The sequence below is a fragment of the Brachypodium distachyon genome, chromosome 4, assembly GCF_000005505.3.
Source record: "Brachypodium distachyon strain Bd21 chromosome 4, Brachypodium_distachyon_v3.0, whole genome shotgun sequence".
NCBI classification, from domain to species: Eukaryota; Viridiplantae; Streptophyta; class Magnoliopsida; order Poales; family Poaceae; genus Brachypodium; species Brachypodium distachyon.
In genome coordinates, this window is record NC_016134.3 from 15,200,158 (window position 1) to 15,211,091 (window position 10,934).

The window sequence follows — 10,934 nt, forward strand, 5'->3', positions numbered from 1 at the left end:
GGTCGCCGCTCTGCTCGCTCGTCCATCGCAGGCACGTGTTGCTGGTACGTGCCTAGGATCAAAACTTAATTTGCTTCGTTTGCCTCTTTCCAATTTTCCTTCCTTTTTGCATTGGAGATTTAAGTTCATGATTTGGGCTTGTTTAACTCAGGACTGTCCGGCGGAGTCCTCGGCGGCGAACGGAGGCCGGCTGAGGCAGCGTTTCGGCACGGGCTAGAGGTATGTAATGTTTCATCGGTGTGAGAGTCTGAAATTCTGCGTTTGATGTCGTGGGCAAGGCATTGACATTTGCGGTGGTGCAGGTGCAACTGCGTGCTGAGCTACAGGGGCAGGACGGCGGCGGGAGGTGGACGCGCGCGCCGCCGCGAGGGGAGGAGGCGGCGGAGCTGCGGATGGTGCCGGGCGGGCCGGACCCGCTGCATCACCACGGCAGCCCGAGGCGGCCGGAGCTGGAGCAGCCGCGCCTCCCGTGATACGCGTTGCATGGCCATGCCGGCGCTGGCGCTGGCGCGGCAGAGGTCTCGATCGTTAGTTCATCGCGGCATATATACACCGGCCATTAGCATTGATCTGATGTAGTAATGTACAAACGTGCGTTTCTTGTTCCTTGGCTTGCAGTGTGTGCACATTTTGTGATGCGGAGGACTCCTAATTAACTTCCATTTTTATGTTATCGTCTCCTTCGATCGCAATAGAGAACTACTGTAGGAAAAATGTTAGGAGTATACTTGAAGGCTAAATATGCAATTTCTGAATTCTGACAACGTCACGTTATCAGGAAGGACCTTTCGGTCAGCCCACAGGAGCCCACAGGACTTAAACAGAACTAGCGAGGGGTGTAAGTGTAAGAAGGAACATAGACGTCGAAGGACCGGTGCGCAAAATCTCAAAAAAATTTGGACCATTTCTCGATTTGTGCGTGTCATCCTTGCGCAGGGGCCATGCTAATCTTCTCTGTATCGTTCCAATTTTATCGGATGTCCCCGAAGGGACGAGAAGGGTGGTAGCAGAATGTTTATAATCTAGTCAAACTATCCTTCATCTCGCGAGGTGGGACTAAACTTTCTAGCCTGTTGCCTTGATCAGCAACCATCGGATCAGGCCAGCCCCAGGCTCGTGAAGGACCGCGCGTGGGCCTGTGTCAGTCCATGCGGCCCAACCCAGTAGAGAGCAACAGCCCAAGTAGCTTGGTCTTGCAAGTCATTGCAGATTTCTCCCATTACGCGTTTGTACTTGATACCTCGGATTAAACTGTTGAACCTTTGTATTTTCCCTTCTTCTTTTTCATCTTCTACTTTTGCATGCATCTGGATGTTTGCATCATGAAATATTACGAACCGAAATCTTATTCATTCAAGCACGGAACAAGAAAAACAGCTTACAAAGTTACAAGCATCACACACTTGGTCCAAAAAAAAGTTACAAGCATCACACAACTAACATCAGGCTTCTGCTGTTATGGGTAGCCAGCAGAATTAACTAGTGACTTCGAAAGCAGACATCCCGTCAACTGCAGGGTATGCAGCCGATCCTCACTCGCCCAGGGCGAAGGCAGCGGCATCAAAGGACTCGGAGAGGCCGGCCGCGCCGGTCTTGAAGGTGACCTTGCCGGGAGCCGACGCCTCGACGTACACCTCCACGACGGAGAGCCAGATGAAGAGCTCCTTGGTCTTGACGCCGACGATCTTCTTGAGCTTCCCGGGCTCGACGAAGGCGGTGACCTCTGTGGCGTAGGACACGGTCTGCTTGACCTTCTTGAAGGTGTGCTCCTTCTTCTTCCTCTGCACCATCCACATGAAGCCGGCCTCACGGTTGTACCCGAACTCCTCCAAGTCCTCTAACGGAAGGATCCCCGTGGGCAGGCCTAGCTCCTCCAGCGCCTCCACTGACTTCTTCCTGCAGGCCGCGTCGTCGCCGCGGACGATCGCTGCGGCGGCGCGGTGGGCCTCAACGACTTGGGATGCCATTCGAGCTAGTAGTAATATTTTTGGGGGAAACTGAAGAGATGGTCAGATGATGTTGTTGTGATTGAACTTGTGAACTTGTGATGGAATGTCGTAAGAGAGGGCTTCTTATATAGGTGACGCAGCTGAGCTTCCACCGATCACGGTACAGTTGTACCGTTGCATCCGCGTGCGCGTCAACTTTGGCAGATACAGGCCGATAATTTCGAGAAGTAAGAGTCAAAATATGTGGACTTGTTTTTGGAGCTTGTTAGCGTACACAGGTGTTGAAGAAAAGAGATAATTACTCACACGGGAGCCTTCTCTGACCGAGTCCAGATATCGCTCCGCAGTCTGCTCTGTAATGGCATAGCACAGCCCGTCGGCAGCACGCCATGAGGATACCGATAGTGCTCGCCAGAGATGGTCAAATTGGCCAACCAGTGGGCCGGCACCATGGTGCGACGAGCTGTACTACCGTAGGTTGGCAGAAAGAAAGAAACGTACGGAGACGAGAATGGAGAACTGATAAAATTTCCGAATCTGAACCTTTGGTCTTTGAAAGACCGGGCATTAATCCAAGTGCCAGCGCTTCTAAGGTCTAAAATGGGCCGGTTTGGGTTCTTTGTCAATGAGATCAGTGCACAGTTGGCGAGTTCTGCCAATGAGATTAGGCATCATAATAATACAGTAAAGTGTACATCTTTTGAACTTCAGTGATACTAATATAAATATGTAAACGAAGGAATTTGGATATATTGGGGATGTAGCTCAGATGGTAGAGCGCTCGCTTAGCATGCGAGAGGCACGGGGATCGATACCCCGCATCTCCACATTTTGCTTTTCTTTTCTGTTTATAAACTTTTCCATACGTTGAGCAAAAAGAAAAAGGAAGAAGCTCAGGTCGTACCAAATCTCCCTTTAACAGGACACGACACAGTATATAAACAGGTGAGGACTCTACTAGCTAAACGATTACACGACACAGTATATAAACAGGTGAGGACTCTACTAGCTAAGCCGTGTGGGACTAACTATGTTGTGGTCCGTGTCACAGAGGAAACGCAAAGCTGCCGGTGATTCCGTGCATGGAGTGGCAGTCCTTCGATCCATGGGCCGGAGATGGCGGCCTGCTTGTGCTCGGGCGCTCGGCAAGATTTGTTTTTTCGCTCAAAAAAAAACCCGGCAAGATTTCTTTTAGCGAATTCAAGATCATCTCTGCTACTTATAAAGGCACCAACATGTTCCAACGTCCACCACACCAAACGCAAGCAGAGTACTAATAACCCCACAATCAGACTCACTAAACACAGATTAGTAGCTAACCGTGTGCGTTTAGTGATTACATATTGGGACTGAAATTTCACCCGCAGGAGAATCTTTCAGCCCGCCGCTTGGTTCCCGAATTGTTTTCTTTTCTATTTTTCTCCTCACCCGGTCAGCCCCGCGTCTCTCTAGCCGCAGACGCCGCCTCCTTCTCCTTCCCTTCCCCTGCGAGCACTGCCACCTGCGCAGGCTCGTAGACCAGCCGCCTCCTCCCACAGCAGCCTAACTGCCCCGCCGCAGCAACCTTCGCCAGTCGGCCTCAGCCCGCACTCGCTCGCCGCAGCGCCCGCCCCGCCGTCTCAACTACCGCTGCCGCCGCCCCCGCCTCGCCTGCGCGCGCTCTGCCCTCAGCCCGCCTTGCCCCGCGCGCGCTCTACCCTCCCTCTCAACTCCCGCTGCCGTCGCCACCCGCCGCACAGGCCCTCCAGCGCGACCCGCCGTCTCCGTCGGCAGTCAGCCCCTTCGCCTCTGACCCCCGCGGCCGCCGCCCTTCCCGCGCCGCTGCCCTTTGCCTCCATCACGCGCCCTGTCCTTCGCAGACCCGTCCTGCGCACCCCGCCATGGCCGCCCCGCCGCCATCCCGGCCCTGCATAGAGTCGCCGCCGTCACAGACCCGCCCCACTGCTGCCCTTCACGCAGCCGCCCGCCTTCAAGGTTAGCAGTTCCCCACTGCCGCCGCGATCTCCTGCGCGGCCGCCTCCCACCCCCACGCCCCTCCTCTGCCCCGCCACCTCCTCCCACCCCCGCGCCCCTCCTCTGCCCCGCCGCCTCCTCCCACCCCCCGCGCCCCTCCTCTGCCCACCACGCCCGCTCGCCAGCCGTCGCTCAGAGTCTTTCGGATCCTCAATTCCGTGACACCGTGAGTTCCCATTACGTGTCAGTCTATAATTTCAACGAATTTTCATGCTCTTTTGATTGCGCATATGTGCTAGACTGTCGATTTAAAAACATTGTTACACTGCAACGACGAGGATCCCTTTTCATGATATAAGCAACACCAATGTCACAGGTAAAGATACTTTGAATATGTCATCTCCCAAAAACAACAGAACCACACGGAGACCATTCCATGATATAAGAAACACCAACCCCGAGGGTAGTACTCCATCCTTAGGTAACTACTATCAGCAGCCAGTTCGTAGTTTCAAAGTTTTTTGTTTTCGCCAGTGGATGCTAATGTTGTTCAGGTCTAAAATTGTGGCATTTATAAACATGTGCAGACCCTAAAGAATTAAAGAGCCAGAAGAACAAAGATTATTATGCCCGAAATAGAGATGCTATACTGAGGAGGCGGCGTGAAGCCCTTGAGAAGAAACAAGCTTCAGCTGCTATGCTCAAGGACACGGAAATGTCACCACATACACCCATGTCCAAGGCCGAAGGTAATTATTATGTCACCTGCATTCTTATTATTTGAATTATGTTTGCCCTTGTTTTTGTGCAGACCTGTTCCTACAGGTGAGTCTCATGGAGAGCACACCCCAGTTCAAGACATCGGCACCAACCACAACTCAGGTAGCTATCAGCGATTCAGCTCAGTTGCTGCAGCAGTTGCTGCTCAAGGCGTTTAAGATTTACAGGTACGCCTTTTGTTTTAGATTGAAGACAGCTTGATGTCGACAGATCCAGAACTTGCTTCTTGCATCAGGATTTTAGGAATGCTCTGCTCTCTTGTAATAGCTTTAAGATTAGCTGGGTTTGCCGTCAGGGCAACTCTTTGGCAAATTGTCAAAAAACGGTTGATCTGCTACAGGGGTCTGTCCCTGATTTGCACGGTTTTCAGGCGAATAAATTTTTCAGGCGACTTTCATATGGAATGGGTCTGGTTGTTAATTATCTTACCTTATAGCTTCGTTTCTGCAGACAGAAAGCACCTGGATGTGATTACTTGTGAAGGTCCACTCTATTCAACAGTGGAAAGAGTAGTATTCAGTTTTACCTTGTTATGCTTTTTAGTAATTTTTTCTTCCAACATACATTAGTGTTTGTTGCCTTCCTGAGCTCTTGGTAGTTATGAAGAAGTAAAAGCAAAGGGGTTAGGAAATTTCAACAGAGAACTCAAGATATGATAAATATGGTCATTGTATAGTGAAAGGAAAATTCAGAGGGCGCTCAACCAGAAATGGAACTATGAAGACGTAAAACTCTACACAGGGTACCTGCTGTGCTTCTTCATGTTTACTGTTTACAATTGTAGCTTAAAATGTTTGTTCATACAAGCTGATATAATCTGAAACCTGTAGGTTTACATAAGAGGAGGAGGAGAATGATTAGAAGCCGGAGCAATGGGAGATTTGGAGCTGCTGATCTGCTGCACGGGCCCCCGCCATGGCCACCATGGATGATGAGGCTGAAATAGTAGCAATGGAGCCGTTCGAAACCAAGAGCTGCGTCTCAAGGAACATGGGCATGGCCATGTAGTCAACGTCGGCCGCCGTCTCATCCTCATGGTGAGGCATGCGACCAGGTCCTCCATTCTGTCTCATCCTCACGGTGGACGCTATTGTTGTTCAGAAATACTGCGTATTTGATCAAAGGAAGTATGCCTCAGACTCCTGTCTTGTTTTCTGGCTTGCTTGCAATGTACACAAATTTGCGCCAATTTTCTTTTTGGTGTGCATGAATTTCTAAGACTTGAGCATGTGGAAGCAAATTAGATATTTTTTTCCGCATAAGTTGATTATAGATATCAAAGAGTATGTTCATCCGTTTGTTGATTGCTTGGTTTCAGAAGTCAAGTCACTTATTAATATTTAGCACTTCAGACTTCAATGCATGTTGCCTGTTGGAAAGAGTACTAGGCGCATTGTTGTCCATATCATGTTATCAGATTCTGTTGCAAAAGAGCATATTATGCTCCCTCGATCCATCCGCTGTTACATTGGAACATGAGTTCATTCATGTAAGTTTCTTTTAGATCCTGACAGTTTTTTTTTCTCTCAGCTCACCATACTGAGGCATCAACATTGTTGATCTCCACGAAAGGAAGCACATGGCTTAGACAAGATCCAAAGAACATTGCTTATAACTGAACTTTCAACTTTTACAGCTAAAACAAGTCGAAAGGGCTGCAGAACTGAACTGGGTATCACTGCTGGATGTGGAACTGATGGTGCTTAAACTCTTAGCCTTTTTTTCTAAATGTTATCCATGTTCACCTGGCATGGCAGAGCATGAACTTATCCAATAATTCAGTATCCAAATGAACCAGAATCTGTCACACATACCAATCCAACACAGGCTGCAATGCTTAAAGGTGCTTCATCAGAGGTCAACATGAGAATTTCACTGGTAACACTACCAGCAGTTGCTGCTCAAGGCGTTTAGGATTTGGATGGTTGTGTCTTTTTTTTAGATCACGCGTACGTATTAATGCTTCCTTCCATTCGGAAACATGGAATTTCTATACCTGAAAATTTTGTTGGTCTTTCAGCAAGATTCGTTCTATTTCTCTGTACCATAATAGTGGATAATATTGTGGAGGACTTGTATTTTAATTAATTATTGCTTCTAATTTCTGTCGAGTTGTAATATTTGGCTACCTAATTGTAATATATTTATGTGCTCGTGGATTTTATACATTGCATGTGTGCATTGCTACACACTGACAACTACTTAAATGATTCAACGATAAAAACAGTAATAAAAATAACTTATAGAGAAATTAAATTCAAAAAACATTTATCGTGGAGATGTGCGTTGCACGTGCAAGCTCACTATGGTTTAAAGAGAGAAGAAAGAAGAAAACAAAGAGCGCGAGATATAAATGGGCACAAAAGTTTATTATCAATCAAGACAATCAAGATCAAGGTCGTAGCCAGAGTCTTTTTTCTAACCCCAAAGGCTAAGCAATATAGTACCGATTAGCGCTATAGCCCCCTATTTTCCAAACTCTGTACTCCCTCTGTTCCGGAAAGGTTGGCGCAGAAACATTCAGAAGTCAGATTTACAATTAAGTCCCACAGCTTTCAGATTATTACAATTACAGTTCAGGCAATGGACTCCATGTCGCCGAGATGCATCCAGTCGGAGACGGCGGCGAGCGCCCCTCCTCCCCCTTCCGCTGCTGCTCCTCCTCCTCCTCGGGCTGCTTCTGCGGGGGTGGCGGAATGGCCTGCTCATGCTCCCCTTCAGGCCCAGGAGCCACGGTCGTAGGCGGCATGGTGAAAACGGCGACGACGCGCTCGAGGACCGAGACAGCGTCGGCGTGGCGGCCGAGGTCGCAGTGGATCGCGGCGGCGACATGGAGGCTCATGGCGAGCTCGAGCTCGGCTCCCTCCCCGCGGTGCTCGAGGCGCTCGCTCCGCGAATTGGAGCGCCCGCGCGGCGGCCTCGCCTTCCCCAGACACCATGGCGTCCCGCGCCCCGACGATTCCTGGCCAAAATAAGCCAAGTTTGGCGCCGGCCATTCCTTGGCGAGGGGAGAGCATCACCGACGATTCTTTGGCGAGGGGAAGCTGGGCAGCAGGGGGGGATGGAGGAGGGCGGCGGAGGTGAGAGGTAGCGCGACGGCAGCGAGCAGAGAGGAGAGGCGGAGCGCAGCCGGAGACGAGAAGGAACACGGCGGTGGCGAGCAGAGAGGAGAGGAGACGAGCAGGGCCAGGGGAGGAGACGAGCAGAGAGCCAGAGAGGGGAGGAGGCTTGTGGGTTGATTCGAACAAATTACAGGGGTGTTTTTGTAAAATGATCAGCCACGCCAACCTTTTCGGAACGGAGGGAGTAGCTAGTGATAGCTCCACTGCTCCACGCAGATACATGCATCACAAAATAGCATGCCAACTTGAAATACTATTTTGTCAAAAGTAAATTCATGTCAAAGACGTCAAGTATAAGTTTAAAGTGTATATATATGAGAAAACATATCAAGAAACTCCATTCTTCTCTTTTTCTATACTCCAACATCCATATTTCTTAGTCTTCCGTACGTAATGTGATAAAAAAACGGTGTGATAGTTATTTATTTTAACACATATTTATATTTTCTTAGGCTATAATTGGCTTGCAGTATTGATATCTTATACATTTTATTATTTTCTATGCCATGATGTATTGATGTTAAAACTCTATGACGATAGCTTCTATAATTGTTGGCAATAGCTTTCAATGGATTTTCGGTGACCATGACACTAAGTTATGTGAACCACAATTTAAACCCTTGATCCTAGCTGATTCATGCTCTTTTTTAGGAAATCATCGACGTAGAATGCGGTAGTACGTACACGACAACCAACTTTGAGGGTTCTGTGACAAGTTGGCCATGCTAGGCACTAGATAACTCCTATTGTCTCCCAAATTTGTGGAAGATGTGGAGACGGTAGACATATTTTGGACAGATGAGGAGAATTGAGAGATGTCCTTGGAAATGCCCTAACGACCATGACCATGTACTGATAATGCATATCCTTCCTCTCTTCCAAACGTAGTCATGACTCATCAGTGCTGCCGGAGATCCATTTCTCACTGCTGCCCCAATCAGCCTCGTGCGTCTTCAATCAAGCAGCCCATGTTTCGTCTCGAGGTTTCATTTCCCTTTGAACACGCAATTCTTTCTTTTCTTCCGTGATGAAACGAACACTCAAATTTCAAAGCAACCTTTCACTTAGGATGTACATCAAAGCATGGTTCATCTACCGTAATCAGGGCATTTGGTCTAGTGGTATGATTCTCGCTTTGGGTGCGAGAGGTCCCGAGTTCGATTCTCGGAATGCCCCTTTTTGCAATGCTGTTCTTATTTTTTCCATGGGGAAATTCAGCAATAGGGGCAAAACGAAGTCGGAGCACTTATAGACAAGAGATATAGCATTGCAGATAGCAGCGATGCAAAATCAGCTCGATCATGAGAAGTTTCCTGATGTGAGAATTACAGCTATAACAATTCCTACAACAAAAATCATCCTGAGCACTGCAAAATGAAAGAGATTGAACGATATATCCTGTTAATTACGGGCAAAAATGACCGGAGCACGGCCGGAGAGGAGAGATTGCGGACAACACACACAGATAGAGCAGCGGTGCATAATCGGCTTGAATTGATAGATCATGAGATGACGAACACCCTGAGCTCCCCCCTGTCCCCCCGCGTGACGCGGGTGTCGTCGTCGAGGTAGGTCACCTCGAACTCGCCGCTCCCGGTGTTGGACGCCGGCGGCCGGAGCCCGTCGGGGATGCGGGGCACCTCCAGCGGGGGCAGCTGCGACAGGTTCCCGGTCGTCTTCACCGTCGTCTTGTCGAAATCGATCTTGATGCTCGCTGTCCCTGGAATGGAAAGGAAAGCGGCAGCCATCAGAATTCAGACAACACCAATCTATTAGGGCGGCTCTGAAGACAGTACCGGTGAGCTCGAACTTGTGCGCCAGGGTGGCCGTGAGCTCGACGGGCGGCAGCGGCCACGGCGCGCCGAGCTCCAGCTCCACGATGTTGTCGAAGTCCGAGCTCACCACATCGATCCTCTGGAACACCTGGTCGGTGAACACAAAACGGTTTGCTGAATTTCAGTTTTTCAGTAAAATTCTTCTTCAGTTGAGTTTCGAGGCTGTTGGTTGGCTAATGGTTCCTGAATAATCCTGACCTGGCCGAGGGTGATGGGGAGGAGGCGGCCGGTGGGCGGGCCGGGGCGGCTGCCGCCGAGCGTCCGCGACGAGAAGGCGCTGCTGTACACCAGCCTCCACCGCCCCTGCAGCTTGTCGAGGTCCTTGGCAAGGTCCACGGGCTCCGGCGCCGCCAACTCGAGCTGCCTCGCCACCGCGTCCGCCCGGTCCAGGTCCTCCTGGGTCGCCGCCAGGCCCCTGTTCAGCCCGGACACCGCGCTCTGCATCCCCGAACCAAATCAAATCAAATCGCGCCATGAAATCCAAGAATTTCTCCATCCATCAAAGCCGGATTCGTGTCAATCGCTCACCAGCAGCTTGATTTTCAGAGAAGCCACGTCCTCGGTGCCGGCGCCGGAGCCGTTGTCCGCGTAGTCCACGGCGGGCGGCGCGTCCGCCACCGCGCAGATGGACAGCTGCCGCTGGGTTTTCCTGCCGCTGCTTGTCCGGCATGGCTCCCTGCTCTTGCCGCTGGCGGAAGGAAGGGGGAGACTAAGCAGAGGACGAGCTGCGGTGGAGGCGCAGCAAGAGGACCACGACGGCGCCGCCATGGCTGCAGAGCGCAAGCAAAGGCGCAAAGCAAGCAGGCAAGCGATCTCGATCGATCGACAGAAGCAGCGGAGGAACTACAATTAACCTGTGGAATCGAAGTTGGTGGAACTGTGGAAGAAAGATGCTACTACTACAGTACTACTATCTGTGTGCGCCGTGGAACTTTTTGTGGTGGGCGTCAGGCGACGGTGCTGGCCGCGGAGAGGAGTGGCTCAGGTCGGACGCGTACTAGCGGGAGCTCAAGTTGCGCTTTACGCTTTGGTTTGCTGGTGACGTATTCTTTGCTGATTGCCTTACTTCTCAGATGTTGTGTTGCCACGCGGCCCACGGGAGTCTGCAGTGCACGTTCCGCGCGTTCGTCGTGGTGCTCATCGCGCCAACACGCACGCTGAAAAAACACACACATGCTCTCTGAATTCTTATCCACGGCATATGAAAGGGGCGACACTCCTTGTATCCTTCCGTCTCCACCTCCTGTCTACTCTCTCCTCGAGAGTTTCATTTGCCTTTTCTACCATAACTCTTT

At 50.4% G+C, this 10,934-nt stretch overlaps 3 protein-coding genes and 3 non-coding genes across 7 annotated transcripts; 3 read left to right on the forward strand and 3 right to left on the reverse strand.

Annotated features, from left to right (window-relative positions):
* Nucleotides 1-890: 890 nt before the first annotated feature.
* LOC112269029 lies at nucleotides 891-993 on the reverse strand. The gene has a single exon (XR_002960620.1). It is a non-coding gene; the product is annotated as a U6 spliceosomal RNA (small nuclear RNA).
* A 335-nt stretch (nucleotides 994-1,328) lies between these two features.
* LOC100846036 lies at nucleotides 1,329-2,051 on the reverse strand. Its single transcript, XM_003577346.4, has one exon. It carries the CDS (start codon nucleotides 1,965-1,967, stop codon nucleotides 1,533-1,535), a length of 435 nt encoding a protein of 144 aa, XP_003577394.1. The 5' UTR covers nucleotides 1,968-2,051; the 3' UTR covers nucleotides 1,329-1,532.
* Nucleotides 2,052-2,703: 652 nt separating this feature from the next.
* TRNAA-AGC lies at nucleotides 2,704-2,776 on the forward strand. The gene has a single exon. It is a non-coding gene; the product is annotated as a tRNA-Ala (tRNA).
* A 1,352-nt stretch (nucleotides 2,777-4,128) lies between these two features.
* On the forward strand, nucleotides 4,129-5,309 carry LOC104584506. Of its 2 annotated transcripts, none has more exons than XM_014902600.2 (4): nucleotides 4,129-4,383; nucleotides 4,490-4,651; nucleotides 4,714-4,849; nucleotides 5,133-5,309. In XM_014902600.2, exons 1-4 carry the CDS (start codon nucleotides 4,296-4,298, stop codon nucleotides 5,161-5,163), a joined length of 417 nt encoding a protein of 138 aa, XP_014758086.1. In that variant the 5' UTR covers nucleotides 4,129-4,295; the 3' UTR covers nucleotides 5,164-5,309. The 2 variants fall into 2 exon arrangements, 1 of the variants encoding a protein (XP_014758086.1); XR_732234.3 differs by having other exon boundaries at nucleotides 4,252-4,383; nucleotides 4,728-4,849.
* Nucleotides 5,310-8,908: 3,599 nt separating this feature from the next.
* On the forward strand, nucleotides 8,909-8,980 carry TRNAP-UGG. Its single transcript has one exon. It is a non-coding gene; the product is annotated as a tRNA-Pro (tRNA).
* Nucleotides 8,981-9,055: 75 nt separating this feature from the next.
* Nucleotides 9,056-10,634, reverse strand: LOC100846344 (plastid-lipid-associated protein 6, chloroplastic). Its single transcript, XM_003577347.4, has 4 exons — nucleotides 10,168-10,634; nucleotides 9,838-10,077; nucleotides 9,601-9,727; nucleotides 9,056-9,524 (listed from the first exon to the last, which is right to left on the reverse strand). The coding sequence occupies exons 1-4, from the start codon at nucleotides 10,405-10,407 to the stop codon at nucleotides 9,307-9,309; spliced, it is 825 nt and encodes a 274-aa protein (XP_003577395.1). The 5' UTR covers nucleotides 10,408-10,634; the 3' UTR covers nucleotides 9,056-9,306.
* Between the last annotated feature and the right edge of the window lie 300 nt (nucleotides 10,635-10,934).

Coding starts and splice junctions, on each gene's coding strand:
- LOC100846036 (XM_003577346.4), bottom strand. CDS start 1,967: ATGGCATCCCAAGTCGTTGAGGCCCACCGCGCCGCCGCAGCGATCGTC.
- LOC104584506 (XM_014902600.2), top strand. CDS start 4,296: ATGTCATCTCCCAAAAACAACAGAACCACACGGAGACCATTCCATGAT. Junction 4,384..4,489: donor GGGTAGTACTCCATCCTTAG/GTAACTACTATC, acceptor AAACATGTGCAG/ACCCTAAAGAATTAAAGAGC. Junction 4,850..5,132: donor AAGGCGTTTAAGATTTACAG/GTACGCCTTTTG, acceptor TCGTTTCTGCAG/ACAGAAAGCACCTGGATGTG.
- LOC100846344 (XM_003577347.4), bottom strand. CDS start 10,407: ATGGCGGCGCCGTCGTGGTCCTCTTGCTGCGCCTCCACCGCAGCTCGT. Junction 10,078..10,167: donor CTCTGAAAATCAAGCTGCTG/GTGAGCGATTGA, acceptor TCGGGGATGCAG/AGCGCGGTGTCCGGGCTGAA. Junction 9,525..9,600: donor GCACAAGTTCGAGCTCACCG/GTACTGTCTTCA, acceptor TTTCCATTCCAG/GGACAGCGAGCATCAAGATC.